The sequence below is a fragment of the Balearica regulorum genome, chromosome 26, assembly GCF_011004875.1.
Source record: "Balearica regulorum gibbericeps isolate bBalReg1 chromosome 26, bBalReg1.pri, whole genome shotgun sequence".
Classification (NCBI taxonomy): domain Eukaryota; kingdom Metazoa; phylum Chordata; class Aves; order Gruiformes; family Gruidae; genus Balearica; species Balearica regulorum.
In genome coordinates, this window is record NC_046209.1 from 5,780,825 (window position 1) to 5,798,089 (window position 17,265).

The 17,265-nt window shown below is 63.2% G+C and overlaps 2 protein-coding genes across 7 annotated transcripts in view; both read left to right on the top strand.

The window, feature by feature from the left end:
* MATK (megakaryocyte-associated tyrosine kinase) overlaps positions 1-7,453 on the top strand; it is a 32,617-nt gene extending 25,164 nt beyond the window's left edge. For all 6 annotated transcript variants that reach the window (XM_075776302.1, XM_075776301.1, XM_075776299.1 and 3 more), the window contains 12 exons: positions 2,978-3,034; positions 3,254-3,367; positions 3,513-3,628; positions 3,984-4,203; positions 5,058-5,151; positions 5,253-5,318; positions 5,477-5,576; positions 5,666-5,750; positions 5,926-5,999; positions 6,107-6,302; positions 6,666-6,752; positions 6,895-7,453. In XM_075776302.1, the coding sequence (XP_075632417.1) occupies positions 3,026-3,034; positions 3,254-3,367; positions 3,513-3,628; positions 3,984-4,203; positions 5,058-5,151; positions 5,253-5,318; positions 5,477-5,576; positions 5,666-5,750; positions 5,926-5,999; positions 6,107-6,302; positions 6,666-6,752; positions 6,895-7,077 (1,344 nt within the window). In that variant the 5' untranslated portion in view covers positions 2,978-3,025 and the 3' untranslated portion in view covers positions 7,078-7,453. The remainder of the gene's footprint in view (positions 1-2,977; positions 3,035-3,253; positions 3,368-3,512; positions 3,629-3,983; positions 4,204-5,057; positions 5,152-5,252; positions 5,319-5,476; positions 5,577-5,665; positions 5,751-5,925; positions 6,000-6,106; positions 6,303-6,665; positions 6,753-6,894) is intronic.
* Positions 7,454-7,565: 112 nt separating this feature from the next.
* Positions 7,566-10,145, top strand: LOC142605232 (complexin-3-like). The gene is made up of 3 exons (XM_075776306.1): positions 7,566-8,456; positions 9,034-9,121; positions 9,450-10,145. The coding sequence occupies exons 1-3, from the start codon at positions 8,302-8,304 to the stop codon at positions 9,669-9,671; spliced, it is 465 nt and encodes a 154-aa protein (XP_075632421.1). The 5' UTR covers positions 7,566-8,301; the 3' UTR covers positions 9,672-10,145.
* The last annotated feature ends 7,120 nt before the right edge of the window (positions 10,146-17,265 follow it).

Here is a 17,265-nt window from a genome sequence, read left to right on the forward strand (position 1 = left end):
AACTGTGACTTGACTTTTAAGAGCATGGTGGGTTTGGGGATGATGCCATAGTATGGGGTCGCTCAGGAGCCCAGGCAGTGCCACCAAGGACACAGGCTTGGTGTCGATGCCCCGGCGGGTGGGTTGTCCCCTCTCCAGCCCCCTGTGCCGCTAAGGAAGCGGAGAGGATTTGCCCACTGAGTCCCACCATCCACAATTCCAGTTGTTCAAGGAATTAGTGGATGGAACCCTCTGGGAAACTGCCCTCACAGATAAAGGAGCTGAACAAAGCTGGTAGCTCTTGAAGGACATTTTTCTTGGAGCGCAAGAGCAATTCCTGTATGTTAAAATCAGGCAAGGAAGGCAGGAAACCAGCATGGCTCAGTAAGGACTTCCTGGTCAAACCAAAGTGTAAGAAGAAAATGCATAGGCAGTGGAACCAGAGACGTGTATCCTAGGAAGAATATAGAGGTGCTGTCTGGATGTGTAGGGATGGGATCAGGGAAGCTAAGGCACAGGTGGAGTGGAATTTGGCAAGGGATGTGAAGAATAAGGGCCTCTATAGGTACCTTGGCCAGAAAAAGATTAAAGAAAATGTGCGTTCCCCTTAAATAAAACGGGAGAGCTGGTGACAAGCAACATGGACAAGGCTGAGGCACTCAACTTTCCCCCTCCCTTCAGTTTTCAGTGGTAATCTCTCTTCCCACATCTCTCAAGCCCCTGAACCTCAAGGCAGGGACTGGGGGAACAAAGTTCCTCCCATTGTAGGAGAAGATCAGGTTCAAGACCACCTGAGGAACCTGAACATACATACATCTACAGGATGCAACAAGATGCAGCCCAGGGTCCTGAGGGAATTGGCTGATGTAGTTGCCAAGCCACTCCATCATATTTGAAAAGCTGTGGCAGTCAGGCAATGTTCCCAGTGACTGGAAAAAAGGGAAACATTACACCCATTTTTAAAAAGGGTGAAAAGAAGGACCCTGGGAACTACTGACCAGTCAGCCTCACCTGACTGCCCGGTAAGATCATGGAGCAGATCCTCCTGGAAGACATGTTGAAACTCATGGAAGTCAGGGGGCTGATTAGAGACAGCCAACATGACTTCTCCAAGGGCAAACTGTGCCTGACTAATCTAGCAGCCTTCTACGATGGATCATGTGGAACGACTGCATCAGTGGACCAGTGAAGAGCTACAGATGTCATCTACCTGGACTTCTGTAAGGCCTTTGATATGTCCTCCACAACATTGTTACCTCTAAATTGGAGAGATATGGGTTTGAGGATGGACTGTTAGGTGATAAAGAATTGGCTGGATGGCCACGTCCAAAGAGTTACAGTCAATAGCTCAATGTACAAGAGGAAAGCTGTAAAGTGGTGGCCCTCAAGGGTCCATACTGGGAACAATACCATTTAATATTTTCATCAGTGGTGTGCGCAGTGAGGTTGAGTGTACCCTCAGTGAGTCTGCAGATGGCACCAAGCTGAGTGGTGCAGTTGATTCCGGGTGGCATTCCCTTCCCCAGGTGAGGGACCTTGACAGACTGGAGGAGTTGGGCCCATGTGAACGTCATGAAGTTCAACAAGGCCAAGTGCAAGGTCCTGCACATGGGTCGGAGCAACCCCTGGTATCAATACAGACTGGAGGGTGAATGGATTGAGAGCAGCCCTGTGGAGAAAGACTTGGCGGTACTGGTGGTTGACGTATTGTACATAACCTGGCAATGGGCGCCTGCAGCCCAGAAAGCCAACCGTGTCCTGGGCTGCATCCCCAGCAGCGTGACCAGCAGGTCGAGGGAGGGGATTCTGTCCCTCTGCTCCGCTCTGGTGAGACCCCCCTGCAGTGCTGCGTCCAGCTCGGGGGTCCCCAGGACAAGAAGGACATGGAGCTGTTGGAAAGAGTCCAGAGGAGGCCACGGAGATGATCAGAGGGCTGGAGCACCTCTGCTATGGAGACAGGCTGGGAGAGTTGGGGTTGTTCAGGCTGGAGAAGGGAAGGCTCCGGGGAGACCTTAGAGCCCCTTCCAGTACCTAAAGGGAGTCTACAGGAAAGACAGACACTTTTTACCAAGGCTTATAGTGACAGGACAAAGGGCAGTTTAAACTGAGAGAGGATTTAGCTTGGACATAAGGAAGAAATGTTGTACAATGAGGGTGCTGAGGCCCTGGCACAGGTTGCCCAGAGAAGCTGTGGCTGCCCCTGGCTCCCTGGCAGTGGTCAAGGCCAGGTTGGATGGGGCTTTGGGCAACCTGGGCTAGTGGAGGGTGTCCCTGCCCATGGCAGGGGGTGGCACTGGATGGGCTGTGAGGTCCCTTCCCACCCAAACCAGTCTGGGATTCCTCCCATGGAGGTGACACTGGGGATGAAGGGCTCCAGGAGAAGACCGACAATTTTGAATTGGAAAGCGGTCACATGCATCCCAGCATGTGTTGGTGGCAAGGGGAGCACAGGGACCTTGTGTGATCATCCCGCAGCCAGCGGATGTGACAATCCTGCCTTGGCCCAGCCTTGCCTGTCAGCATTCGTCCCCCCGTGGCATCAGCACTGCCACATCCCGCGTCAGGGGGCCGAGGCTGGTGACTCTTGTGGCCCTGATGACTTGGAGTTGCTGAAACAGGAGATGAAAAAGCAAGTTCCTGGTAAAACCACATTCCCTCCCCCCACAGCCACAGCGATGGGCTCCTGTCGTGCCAGCAGTGCCGGTGGGTGGTGGAGCACATCTTTGGACTCCAAGGCGGGGAGAAGGGGCAGGGGCCAGGACAGCTGGTCCTGCTCCCGCCTGGCTTTGGGACAGGAGTGTCCTCGGGGTACAGGCAGCGCGGGCAGGGTTTGCAGCCTGCTCTAAGTCTTTCTCTCCCTCCTGTGGTGTGGGGCTGCTCTGGGTGATGGGCAGGCTTGCAAGGAGCTGCGTTGGCCCCATGGGGACAGCAGCGGTGGCCGGGGATGGGCCAGCTCAGCCCCATCCCTCCCCAGCCTTCTTTGGTTTCTTCTCTGCAGGTGGCAGCAGGAGAGGACAGGGAGTCCCTGACGCGCTGACGGCCGACCATGTCTGGGGTGAGCAGGGCTGCCACAGGGAAGTCAGCACTTCCCCTGCCAACGTCGGGGTGACGTGTCCCCCCAGGACCACTGTGGCTTGTAGGGAGGGCTCGTGCCCAGTGCCCCTTGTCCCCAGCCAGGGCTTCAGATGGTCCTTGGGGCTGGTCCTGGTGGCTGTGGGAGATGAAGGGTGGCCAGCTCTCGCTGTCCCTGCTGACGCTGCCTTCTCCCTTGCAGAAACACTGGTCCCCTGGGACGCAGTGCGTCACCAAGCACGACCACACCAAGCCCAAGGCCCGGGAGCTGGCCTTCCGCAAGGGCGACGTGGTCACCATCATCGAGGCTGTGGAGGTGAGCCCAACGGGTGCTCAGGGGATGCGCTGCCCTGGGAGGGGATGGGACCCTGGTGCCATCAGCTGAGCCGCCGGAGACGGGCCCCCCTTTCCCAACAGCATCCTGCCTTCCTTCCCTTGCTCTGAGACCCTCTCACCCCCAGGGCAAGGGCTGGTACCGCGCCAGGCACAACGAGACGGGGCAGGAGGGGCTGCTGGCAGCCAGCGCGCTGCGGGAGCGCGGCGCCATCCGCGTTGACCCCAAGCTCAGCCTCATGCCGTGAGTACAGCCGGGGGGAGGGGGGGTGGCAGCCCAGCTCAGCCCCTGGCAGCTGCGACAGTGGATGAGTCCAGCGCATTTGCCCCCCCCAGCCAGGTTTTGGGTGGGCAGCTGGAGGCAGAGTGGCCTGTGGCCATGGCCTGGCGATGGAGGGGTTTGTTGGGGCCAGTGCCTGGCTTTAAAGACCCCAAGTTGTGTCCAGCTTGGATGGACCTCCTGGGGAGGGGGTTTATGCAGTGGGGTCTACATCGCTTTGATGGGGCTCTGCTGTCCCCATCTTGCTGCTGGCGCTGGGGGAAGCCCGCTGGCACGGCCCCCTCCCCAATGCCCCCCTCCCTAATGCCGCTCTCCCCAGCTGGTTCCACGGGAAGATCTCGGGGCTGGAGGCGGTGCAGGAGCTGCAGCCCCCCGAGGATGGGCTGTTCCTGGTACGTGAGTCTGTCCGGCACCCTGGTGACTACGTGTTGTGCGTGAGCTTTGGCAAGGAGGTGATCCACTACCGTGTGGTGCACGAGGAGCACACGCTCAGCATCGACAGCCAGCAGTACTTCTCCAACCTCATCGACATGATTGAGGTGAGCCCCCCATCCCCAGGTGCTGAGCCCTGCCAGCGCCAGACCAAGGACAAGAACCTCATGGGGTCACATGGAGCAGTGGCAGGTCCCCCCATCCCTGCTCATTTGATGCGTCACGCAGCAGCGGAGCTTAGGGCGTTTTGGGAAATGAAGCTGCCAGCAGCCCCTGCCACCCCTGGACCCTGGGTGAGGTCTGAGCCCCACAGAGGATTTGAGGCGTTTTGGCACGTTTCTCTCCCCTCCAAGCCCCCCTGTCGCATGCTGACCCCAGGGGTCTCCCAGACTGCCACGTTAGCTCTTGCCCTTCCGGTGAACTCTTCCTCAAAGTCCGTCTTCACCTTATGTCATAGCTGCTGCCCACCTCCTCTCTGGGGGGTTGCGCTCTCGTATGTTTTCCTCATTTAGACACAACTTCTGCTTTCGGGTGGGTCTTTTCCCCTTTTAGCTGCCCCAGCCCCGCTCTGTAACCGCGAGGGCTGTCCTGCCGCTTCCGTTCCCTGTCGCCTCTGCAAACCGTGTGGCCTCTGCAAACGGCCTTTGGCTGCTGCAGCTCCCGCTGGGGGTTTTAACCCCATCGGCTCCCATCCAGCTCACCTGTAGTATGCCACGCAGCCCGTGGTCCATCGCGATGTTTCCCTGTCTGTGCCGGAGGGGAGCAGGGCTGAGACGTGGGCTGTGAGTCATGTGCTGGGGGAAATGCTGCCTGAGCTGAAGGTGCTCCAGGCCCCTCAAGGGTAGGGATGGTGGTGGGGTCCCATAGAGCATCCCATGACTGTTTCCCAGCTCCACGCCCCGATTTCGGGGTATAAGAGGTGGCGTTGCCACGTTGCCTCCATCTGCCCATCCCTCGGCAGCACTACATGAAGGAGCAGGGAGCCATCTGCACCAAGCTGGTGAAACCCAAACCGAAAACCGGGATGAAGTCAGCTGAGGAGGAGTTGGCCAAAGGTAGGCGATGGTGGCAGAGGGTCGTGGTGTGGGTTTTGGGGACAAGGCAGCATGGCCCCACCGGTGTGTCTCTGCTAACCTGCCCTTGTGCCCCTGCCCAGCCGGCTGGTTGCTGAACCTGCAGCACCTCACACTGGGAGACCGCATCGGGCAAGGCGAGTTTGGAGGTAGGGGAGAAGATGGGGTTGGAGGTTTCCCTGGCCATGGGCTTCCCCAAATGGCATCCCCTGGTGTCCCCTCCCCATCCTGTGGCACTGGGGGCTCAGCCTGGGACACGGGGGGGTCAGGTGCAGGGCTGAGCCTGAACCCCCGCATCTCCTCCCAGATGTCCTGCAGGGCGAGTACATGGGGCAGAAGGTGGCTGTGAAGAACATCAAGTGCGACGTGACCGCCCAGGCCTTCCTGGCTGAAACCGCTGCCATGACGTGAGTGCCATGGGGGGATACAGCTCAGCCCTGGCTCGTGACCTGGTGATGAGCAGGCACCCCCTCAGCCCAGATCCCCTCTATTTCAGGAAGGTCCGGCACAAAAACCTGGTGTGTTTGCTCGGCGTGATCCTGCACAACGGCCTCTACATTGTCATGGAGTTCATGAGCAAGGTTAGAGCACCCAGCCAGTCCTCAGCCGGCGGGACCTATCACCGCTCGCATTTGGGAGCAAAATCCCAGTTGGGGCTGAGCTGGACAGATGCCAGGTGCTGCAGCCCCCACAGGGGGTAAAATCTCTGGGCAGCCCCATCCCCTTGCTCCTTACACGTTTCTCCTCCTCTGTCAGGGCAACCTGGTGAACTTTTTGCGCACGCGGGGCCGGGCACTCGTTTCGACCCAGCAGCTCCTCCTGTTTGCTCTGTAAGTCCATCTCCCTCCCTCCAGGCTGGGGACCGGTGCTCTGCGTCCCCCGAGCAGTCCCGGGGGGACACGCGGTGACACTGCTGTGCCTCGCTCGGCCGTGGCAGGGACGTGGCCCAGGGCATGGACTACCTGGAGTCTAAGAAGCTGGTGCACAGAGATCTGGCTGCCCGCAACATCCTCATCTCTGAGGAGAACGTGGCCAAAGTGAGCGATTTCGGCTTGGCCCGGGTCAATCCCAAGGGTGCGGATGCCACTTTGCTGCCTGTGAAGTGGACGGCTCCGGAGGCCCTGAAACACAATGTGAGCGATGGTGGGAGGGGAGGGGGGCTGGGGGTCCTCCCAAATCATCTCACCCTCTTGGGTCCCCCCTGCTCTTCCCCGTCCCGCCAATCCGTCCCTGCCCCGCGCTGGCTTCTGACACATTCAGCCCTGCATCCTCCAAACCTGGGGCTCTGTCCTGACCCGCCCTCACCCTGGTGCGTAGCAGGAACGGGGGCAGCTCCAGCGGGATGCGGCAGGATGGACCCAGGGCCATGCAGCTCATGGGGGGGGGGGGATGTGACACCCTGGGGAGCTGGGGGGTGGCGGGGGGCAGGTGCGATCACCTGTCTTGCCCTTGAGGAGGGATGGGGGCTTCAGCCTCCCCTCCTCCTGCCGCTGCAGAAATTCTCCTCCAAGTCGGACGTGTGGAGCTATGGGATCCTCCTGTGGGAAACCTTCTCCTTCGGCCGAGCGCCCTACCCCAAGCTGGTGAGTGCTGTGCCGGGGGACACCGTGGGTCACACCCCGCTGGCTCTGATGGGATGGGGACATCCCACTGTCCCCTGGCCAGGGTGAGCCCCTGGCAGGGTGGGGGAGGAGGGGGTCTCAGCTGGCTTCTCCATCCTGCCAGAGCCTGAAGGAGGTGACGGAGCTCCTGGAGCACGGGTACCGCATGGAGGCCCCCGAGGGTTGCCCGCCCGCTGTGTATACCCTGATGAGGAGCTGCTGGGAGCTGGAGCCAGGCAAGCGGCCGTCCTTCAAGAAACTCACAGAGAAGCTGCAGAAGGAGCTGAAGCACCTGAGGGACGTTTAACCCCCGTCCTGCTCCCAGGACCCGTGGCTGGAAGCACCCCGGACCCACTGGGGTTGGGAGCAGTGCAGCAAGGGGTGGCCGGGCAGTGGGGTGGCCCGCAGCCCCGCTCTCTCCCCATGGATATGGGGCAGCAGCTGTGTGGGGTCTCTCCTCCCCTGGGGCACCCGAAGAGGATGAAATAGCTTCTCTCCATCCTGGCATGGGTCCTTCTTCCCACTGCACAGTCCAGGACATCTTCGCTCACCGGAGGATGAAACCCCAACCCTGAACAGCCCCGCTCCAGCCACCCGGCCCCGCGTGGGGACGCCGGGTGCAGCCAGCTAAACCACACGGATTTGGGCTTTTTTTGATTAAACCAAAGAAATTAGTTCAACAGCATCTTTAAGCCTCTGGGCTCAAATTAGGCCTATCCCTCAGTTGGGGCCTGGCAGAGCACAGGGAAAGGCTTGGGGGGGCCGGGAGCTCCGGCCCTCGGAGCTCCCCAGGCGCAGCCCATCCCCTCTCCCCATGGGGCTCTGCAGCTGGGGATTATTCTTTTAATCAGAGTCTGTATGGGAATTGCTTGCATATAGATTACGGGAGCAGGGCACGTCCTCCGGCAGCAGGAAGCCCCTGGCCCCGCCGGCTCCCAAGCAATCTCAACGTCTCAGTGGAGCTGGGATTAACGGGGGCATGGGGCCGCACGCGTGTGTGTGTTTGTGCGTGTGCGCCCGCCCGCCGCCTTGTCTTCCTTCCAGTCCTTTGACCCTCGATTTGGGTTTTTTCAGCTAATCCTCTTGCGTCTCCACTGCGCCGACTTCTTGCACCTCCAGTGCCCCTGTGCTGGTGCGGGTGGCTCTGGGTGCCCACGGCACAGGGCTCCCCCCAGCAGGATCCAGCCCTGTGGGTGCTGCCCTCCATCGGGCCCATGCAACGGGGGGGATCTTTCAGCCCGATCTGGGGTCCACTGGGCCTCGGTGGCTCCTTCCACCTTCCCATCACCCTGATGGGGCAGCACCCTGCTGCCCCCCTGCAGCGCCATTCCCCCAAGCACCCTTGGGTGCTGCGAGCGGTGCAGGAAGGTCTTTCCACCCCAGTGGCTGTGGCTTCCCCTCCTAATGCCTTAATCCGCCCCTGATCCGCGGCGCCCCTGGGGCAGCCGGTCCCGCTGACCTTGCAGGCTCTGGGCCGGGGACCCAGTGGCGCCAGGCACCGTGGGGCACAGGCCGCTGCAGCCGCCCACCCATGGCCTCCTTCTTCACGGCCGCCCTGAAGAGCTTTCAGGGGGGCGAGGAGGAGCCACCCAAGGGGCCCCCCAAGGATGGCAAGGCGACCACGCTGCCCAACGGCATGGCCCATGAAGAGTTTGAGGAGTACCAGCGGCAGCTGCTGGAGGAGAAGTAAGGTGAACCGGGGCTGGGGGGGGTGTCACTGGGGTCCCCCATGCGCTGAGGCCGGGGTCCCACCCACCGTGGGCTGTCCCCGGGGTGGGACAGGGGCAGAGTGGGTGACCTTCGGTGCCTCGCCCCACAGCACAGGAGGTCCCCTGTGTGCTGGCACCCCTGGGTGCCAGTGCCCCGCAGCAGTGGGTGTCTGGTGCCAGCCCAGCACCCAGGGAGCCGAGGGGCAGCAGCGCCCAGCATGGGGCTGTATGAAGGTCCCACCTCCCTGGGTCTGGGTGCTGTGGAGACCTGGTGGCCCAGCACCCACCAGCTGCGAGGCCATAGGAGGAGCAAGTCCCTCCCTCGGGCACCTTCGCTGAGCATCTGTGCTGGGGCTGGAGGGGCAGGATGCGGCCCCTGCCCCCAGATCCCCATTGCAACCCTCCTGCGGACCTTCACTTCCCCTTCCCCTCCAACTGGGCCAGGGGCTGGCACAGCCACGCTGCTGCTGGGGGACCGGGGCGATGGCGGGGGGGGGCAGTTCTGGCTGGGACTTGGTGAGCGGGGGTTGACAGTGTGGCACCCGCTGCCGCAGGATCGAGCGGGACAAAGCCTTTGCGCAGAGGAAGGCAGAACGGGCCACTGTGCGGATGCACCTGCGAGACAAGTACCACCTGGCCCAGGTAAGGACCAGCCTGCCCATGCCGGGACCTCGGGGGTCTTCCCTTGGACCCCCCCCGTGCTCCGGGACAGCCCCGGTCAGGCAGCTGCCAGGCGTCCCCCCGGGACGGGAGGTGGTTCCTGAAGAGGGCAGCAAACAGCTGCTGTCTCTGCGGGATCCGCATGCCCACGCGTCTGTCCAGCCGTCCGAATCTGGAACCGGACAGTCCCAGCGTCCCCCAGCATCCCCAGTGCCCCCGCAGCACCCAGCTGGCCCCCAGGGCCCTGCTCTCCCCTCCCCTATGGCTGGTGGTGCCCACAACCCCAACGCTGTCTCCCACCCGTGTGCAGGACGAGCGGGACGACGCTCAGCTGCATGTGGTTGGCGGCACGGTGGAGCTGCCGCAGGAGCTGGCCGCCATGGTGCAGAGCGAGGAGGAGGAGGAGGAGGAGGACGGCGGCGCTGGGGCCTTTGCCTTCCTGACGAAGCTGCGGGAGGTGGACCTGCCGGCGCTGCGGGACCACGCGCTGGGCACCGTGGACGAGGTGAAGGAGAAGTGTGCCCTGATGTAGCGCCGCTGCCCGCCCTGCCGGCAGGTGACACCGGCAGTGTTGGGGTGCAGCCCCTGCCCCCCGCTGCCCCCCAGGAGCGATGGGATGTGGGTGTTACGGATTGCTATTACCCGGGGGTGGGGTCCCAATACATGTGCTGGGGGTGGGTTTTCTTCCCCAAAACCATTCCCTGTTGCTTTTCCGGGGTGTGCTGAGCAGGTGCTGGGATGTGGGATGGCTGGGTCCCCTCCAGCTGTGCTGGCCAAGCCCCTTCCCGTGGTGTCCCTGCTGTGAGCCCCCGGATGAGGTGGCTGGTGGTCCCTGATGCCCTGTCACCCCCCAGGAACAAGCCCCAGGGCCTTGGGCATCGTTTGGCTCAATAAACGTGGCATTTGTCGGCACCATTCTGGTCTTTCTGCCATACCCCTTGTCTGAACAAACCCTGTCCTGGGCGGGGGGGACAACACGATGACACCGCTGCCCCACGTGCCCCTGAGCCAGCACCCAGCCTGTTACACGTGGCCGCTGGATCCATCCCCCTGTTCCGCAGCAGCCCCCAGGCACAGCCGCATCCCACCGGTGCACGGGAGCCAGCGGGACCCGGTGCCCCCCTCCCCCAGGGCATCCCTTGGGCATCCCTCTGCCCTCGAGCATCCCCGTGCCAGCACAGGCAGCGAGGGGGTCCCTTTGGTCAGGGCCAGGGTGCCTCGCTGCCTCTTGCCCCTCTGGGGACTTGCTCCCTGCTCCCGAGTGTTCGGCAGCGGCACTGGCTTAAACGCTGCCGCGCCGGAAGGCTGGGGGCTGCTGAGATCACTAATACCTGCCTATTTTAGTGAGGTCTAATCTGCCTGAGTCGCCTGTCCCCGAGGACTAAGCTAGCTGAACCCTTGTAAAATGTACCACCAGCGCTGGCCCCAACGGCACCTCCCTGCCGGAGCAGGAGCCGCCAGGGGAGTCACGCTGTGTCTGCATGAAAGAAAGGACGCGCTGAGCCGCCTCCGTCCTCCCCGTGCCGGGGCCATCTGCTCCGGAAAGGCCTACGGCCACGGCCCTGTCCCGGGCTGCCCACGGCTGCAGCGGTGGGGCTGGGAGGGAGCGGCTGAACCGGCGCAGGTGGGGTAGTTGTGCCACGGAGCTCATCGCCGTCACAACAGCCACAAGTCTCAGCTGCCTCGGCTGCAGCACCTGGAGCTGCAGGAGCTCCAGCAAGGATGTCCCTGGGTGCAGAAGGTGCTCGGTTCTCCCCCCTCGCCCCGGGCACCCACCCCTTCGGGTGCAATTCAAGGGGCTGGTGACTGCTGGGGTTTCCCAGGGACCGTGTGACAGACACATCAGGGCTCCTCCTCGTGCTTGGTGGCCCCGCTGTCCCTGCAATCCCTGCCATCCCCACCATCCCTGCCATCCCAACTCTCCAGCTTTTCTTCAGAACTTGCAAAATCTCCCATTCAGGCACAAAAATCCACCCGTGCTGCACAGGATGGGGACATCCATGCCCCCAGTGGTGCCCCGGCCGGGTCCCCGATGGGGAGGCAGCAGCCATAGCACCGGGTGCAGCCCTGTTCCCACCCCATGTCCCCACTCTCCCCAGCACTGGGGCTCAACACCGAGCACCAGCCACTGGGACGGTGGCACCAAGGTCCCCAGCACGCGCTGGCATGGCAGCTCCTCCATCCCCGCTCCGCACCGGGGCCCCGTCCCACCTCTGTGGGCAGCCTGGTTCCCAGTGCTCCCAGTGGGGCTGTGCGGGGGCTCCCAGCACCGGCTGGGATTCGGGTCAGGACCCTCCGCCAGGTCTCCTTGGCTAATCGTCCTGCCCCCCCGCGCTCCCCACGCTGCCACCTGCCTCCCGCTCAGCACCCTTTTGGGTCACCCCTGCCGCCTCCCCGCCTGCCCAAGGCCTCTTAATGAACTAAAAAAGTGATAAATCCCCGGCCGAGCTGGTCACGTGAGGCCGGTGGCCCCCGGCCGCCCCCCGCCCCGACCCCCGCCTCCGGCCCCACCGCCCCGGTAAGCTGACGCAGCGTCTCTAAGCGTTAGCAGCTTTGCCCGCTAATAGGATTAGGGAGGTTTAAAACTGTCATTTGAGTGAACTAAACCCCCTGATACTCTGCATTGCACCTTCTTAACCAATTTGCCTTCAATTAGGGTAATTGGGAAACTAGCAAAGAAGTATAGCATTAATATTTTAAAGTGATGAAGCGATTACGGGCCTTGGACGAGGAAGCAAATCAATTTGCTATCTGCTCCTAAAAGGCAATTATAATCATTTGGCAAATAAGCCTGCTGGCCTCCCCCCCCCACGCGAGCCAACACCTTAAGGCGGTCAGCGGGGCCGGCGCCGCGCACAGCGCCCGGTGGGCAACGCCAAAGCCGGACAGCTGGGCAGCTCCCCTGCTCCTAAATTCATCCCCAGCACCCCAGGGACCGCGGGTCCCGGCACGGCAGCACCTCTCCGTGCCCACCAGGGCTGTGGGGGCACCCTGGGGGAAGCTGCCGAGGGCCACCAGAGCAGGGGACCTGGCTCCTGCGCCCGCCGCTGTGGCTGGCACCGGCCGCAGGTGAGCGGGAGCGGCAGGTCCAGGTGCCCGTTTGCATCGCCGGCCCCACGTGTCGTCCCTGCGCCCGGGGATGTCCCCAAACCCCCCGTAGGTGGCATCCCCAGCACACCCCTGCTGCAGGTGGGGTCCTGGCAGCGCTCTGGGGGTGTCACCCCATCCCCAGGGGCTGTGTGGCCCCCGGGGGCATGTCACGCCATCCCTGGTGTGGGGACAGCCTGTCCCCAGGGTGGTGGCGTGCCACCCCCAAGGCAGCGTCATGCTGTCCCCAGAGCGGTGTCAGACAGGGGACGTGAAGCCTCACGGGGAAGGAGATGGCCTCAGGGCCCAAACCGGGGCGCAGAGGTGGCTGTGGGGTCCGGCCGGCAGCAGCTCCGGTGGGGAGGGCACGGACCCATGTGGGGCGAGCAGCCACCTGGCACGGGGGGCGCGGGGGTGTCCAAAAACCCCGAGGTTACATTTGCCATCTGAAAGGGGAACCGTGGCGAGGAGAGGAAGGGAGTGGGAGGAAGCCAAGACGGCGGCCAGGGGTGGCAGCGTTTGCAGGTGGCAGGAAGAGGCTTTCGGGAGAAAGTAAAAGTGAGCAGAGAAAGAAAAGGGCAAAACCCTCCTGGCAGAATGGGGGGTCGGGGCAGCACTGCGGGACCCCCATCATGATGTTCCCGCTGTGCCCTGGGCCGGGGTCCCTGGGGCGGCAGCAGGAGGGCAGAGGAGCTGCCCCTGCCCCACACCCCCATGGGCAGCCCCCAGGGATCGTCCCCACGCTGGGACCCTGCAGCTGGTCCCCACAGCGTGTCCCCATGTCCCGTCCCCATGCCCAGCCCCGTGCCCACGAATTGTCTGCACACCTGGTCCCATGGACGGTGCCCAGTGCCTTCTCCCCACAGCTGCTCCCCACGGCTCCTCCCCAGGGCTGCTCCCCACGCTCGGTCCCTCTCCCCGGTCCCCACGGCTGTTCCCCACCCCAGGTCTCCACACCAGATCCCCCAGGCTGTTCAGAGTACCTGGCCCACATGGCTGGTCCCCACACCCGCTGCTCAGGCCTGCTCCCCGCACCCAGACCCCACGGCAGGTCCCCAGGCCCCGTCCCCGGTCCTCACCATTAGTCCTCACAACGGGATGCCCGTGCCCAGTCCCTGTCCCCGTCCCCACAGCCGGTGCCCACGGCTGGCTGTCACACCTGTCCCACGCGCGGTCCCCGTCCCGGTCCCCGTCCCCACACGGGCAGGGCTCTGCAGGCACCATCACCAGCGGCCCGCGGGGCCACACACGCCGTCACTGGGGCCACCCCCAGGCTCGCCGTCCCCATCTGGGGCGGGGGGACATGACATCCACCACCGCAGCAGCCCCATCCCACCAAAGCTTGGGGTGCCTGCCCCAGACCCCATCCCCGGAGCGGAGCCTCCGTGGCCGAATGCAATCCTCCTCCCTCCCCCCCCCCATCGCCCCGGCCTTTCTTCTCCGCTCCCCCTGTTTCTAATTCTTTTTCCTCGCCCGTAATGAGGGGATTACAAGGCAAACTCCAGCAGGACGCCTTTGTGGGGAGACAATCTGAGTGGGGAAGGCAGTTCGGGGCTTTGTCCGCCGCCGCCCCCCCGGACCCGCGCTGGGGGGACATTTAGAGCAATTACTTGTCCAGAAAGTAACTGTCAATCATTCTTAAAGGGGAAGGCCTCCAATTAATAACCTCGTCTTAATCCTTTGGACTCATTTCCAATCTGCGGGGCCTTGGTGACATCTGCAACACTAAATAAAGATTCTCCCGAGCCTTAGCGCGGTGGTTCTGTGACAAATAAGAAGACTAGAGGCAACTTTGGCTGCCAAAGCTGCGAGATTGGTGAGGTTGAGCCGCTTGTTTGGTTCCCAGGAGGGACTGGCAAAGTTAAATACTCCTGGAAAAGCCGAGTTGGGCCCAGCAGGTAATGCCGTTTTATTCCGATTCGGGAGGAAGCGCCAGCCCCGGGGTGGGGAAGATGCTGAAAAAGGGAGCGGGTGTCCCCGGGGGCGACCAGGGCTGGGGCCGGGGCTGGCACCCTTCCCTGGGGGCTCGGGAGCGGGTGCTGGGCACCCATCAGCATCATTCGCGCTGATTTACACCGGGGCCAGAGGGTAGGAGCCACCTACGCTCCCCACCGCCTGCGCCAGCTGCTGCAAACAGCCCGTCCCAGCGTCCCAAGCCCGGGGTTGGGGCCGCATCCTGGCACCCAGATGGGCTTTCGAAAGCAAAAAAAAGAAACGGAACGCAGCAAAAGCTGGGGCTGTCCCCGGGCTGTCCCCCCGACATCCCCCACTGCCGGGGGCGGTCATTCGTCCTAGCTGACGCTCTGCTGCTTTCTGGCACTGGGGAAGTGATTTTTTTTTTTTTTTTTTTTTTTTTGCTCGCTTCGACCAGGACTTGATGCCATTTCTGTTGCCTTTTGGGGTGTCTTTAATCACAGGCACCCCCTCCTCCCCGGCTGGCAGCCCCGGCAGGGAAACCACAGGTCGGGGCAAAAATCTCTCGGGAGGCTTCGGGTCCTTGTGCTTCCTGGCACAGTTTAAAGTTTAAGGGCTTAAACCCCAAAATTGTTGCCAGGATAACGGCGGCCACAGGAAAATGTCCGACAGGAGCCGGGGGGGGGGGAGGGGGGGTGTGTGTGTGCAGCGGGGGGGCGGGGGGGTGGGGGCTCTCCTTGGCACACCCGCTCAGCGCTGCCCATTTTTAAGCAGGATTCCCGAAATGCCAGCAGCAAAGGCTCGGGGCGCCCCGGGGCCAGTCCATGGAGGACGGGGACCAGTGGGTGGCTGGTGCCGACGTCCCCCGGCCCGACCCCCCCCAGGGTCCTCCCTCGACCCCAGGGACACCCATGACCCTTGCGGCGCGGGGTATGGGGGGAGCCCGGCCCTCGCACCCCCCATCCTGCAGGGTCTGGTGCTGCCGCCCTGCTGCCGGGTCACTCCTGCGGGGTTATTTTGGGGTTCTTCGCGTCATTCCTGCTCCCATGCCAGGGTCTGCTTTGCTCCCCGGGAGTTTTTGGCCTCCTTTGCTTTCAGGTGGGATCAGGGTGGGGGCTGCCCCCCGCCTTGGCCCTGACCTTGGTCACTGCGCCGTATCCCTGTCCCCCCGCATTGCAACACCACTTCTCTCCTCCCGCTTGCCCATCTTGTCTCCAGCCCCCCCAGTGCCCATCTCACCCATCCCCATTGCCCCAGCTCCCCTCATTTCCCCCCACAGCCCCAGCCCAGCTCCCCCCCCCATTGCAGGACATGGCTGGACAGGGCAGCCATGGGCCCCTGATGGGGTGCTGGGTCCCCCGGGGGGGGGTCTGTGCCCCAGATGGGGGCTCTGGGTGTTCTGGGTGCTCACCCTGTCCCCCCTCTCCTTGCAGGTGCGGAGCTGCGCAAATGAGAAGTGGGTGAGTGAGAGCGGGATGGCAGCGGGGGACCCCCGTCCGCTCCCCGTGTCCCCAGCCCCAGGACACACTCTGTGCTGCTCACACGGTGACAACAGGGCCCCTGCTCCCCCCACCCCACCCCCCCAGCACCCACTCACCCCTGGGGCACAGCACCCAGCACCCCTGCCCTGGCTCGCAGCTCCCTCCCGGGCACCCCAAGACTGCAGCCCCCCCCCCCCCCCCAGCAGCAGGGCTGGACCCGGAGCCGGCCAGAGCCCTGGGGCTACAACACACCCCACGAGGGGCCATGGGGCACCTTGGGGGGGGCCCACAGCTCCCAAAGCCGCACACACTGACACCGCGCACACACTGCATGCACAGCGCTGCATGTGCACGGCACATGCTGCACACAGCCCCCGTGCATGCACTGCACACGCCGTGCCTGCAACACACACTGCAAACACCATGCACTGCACACTCTGCACACACTGCACGCACACACACCCCCCGGGCGTGCACTGCCTACGTTACGCGTGCTGCACCCACCGCACTGCACAGCCTGCACACGCCGCACACCCAGAGACATCAGGCACAGCACCAACAGACACTGGGCACACACTGCACACGCTGCACACCTGCACTGCACTGCGCGCCGCACCGCACCGCACCGCTTGTGCTGCACGCTCTGCAGGTGCCTCCAGTGCACACGCTGGGTGCAGCGCGCACAAAGGCAGTGTATGCACTGTGCAGACACTGCACGCTCACTGCATGTACTGCACACATACACTGTGCCCTGCACGCTGCAGGTGCAGGCATGGCGTTGGGCGTGCTGCACGCAGGGCACGTGGACACTGCACCCGGGGCACCGCGCACTGCATCCGCACTGCGCACACTGCACGCAGCGGGCACGCAGCACAACCTGCCCTGCGCGTGCACACCCAGCCCCGCACACGCACATGCTTTACACGTTCCACCCCACGCTCACTCCACAGCACGCGTGCCCCTCTCGCGCCCTGCCGTGTGCACCCCCTGCGTGTGCACCCTGGGGACCCCCACGCCTGCCCGCACAGACGGGCCGCACACTGCACGCATCCCTGCGCGCGCACAGACGTGTGCCTGCTGCAGACGCGCTGCTCGCTCCCACACCGCCCACTGCACACACAGGCACTCACCACGCGTGCTGCGCATGGACACCCCGCACATGCACAGCCTGAGCAATGCCCGACACCCGCCCCCTGTGTGCCGTCCTCTCAGGACCCCCATTCATTCCCTCCTAGAATTAACTGACATTCCCTCTCCCTCCCCACGTCCATTGGGCGTTAGCTAAAGTTTTGCCGGCGGGTCTGGGCGATGCAGCACCTTCCCCTCGGCCGAAGTGCCCCAGGATTATGGCTTTCTGCCCCATTTCCATGTTTGCCGACATCCTCGTGGTAGAAAGGGACCCTTAATCCCCAGTAAATACCGCAGGAAGATTTCAGATGCCGGATAAAAAGCTTAAAGATGAAACATTGCGAGGGTTGAAAATGCTTATAAGCGTGCAGAAAAAAAGGTTATTAGCTGGGGGCCGTCGCCAGGTTGCTCCAGGCGCGCTTGGGGACCGGCGTTGGGTCCTCCAGTGGTGCGGGGGCATGGGGAGGAGGGGCTGGGGGCGAGGCGCTCGCTGGAAGGAGGGAGCCGACCCAGGCT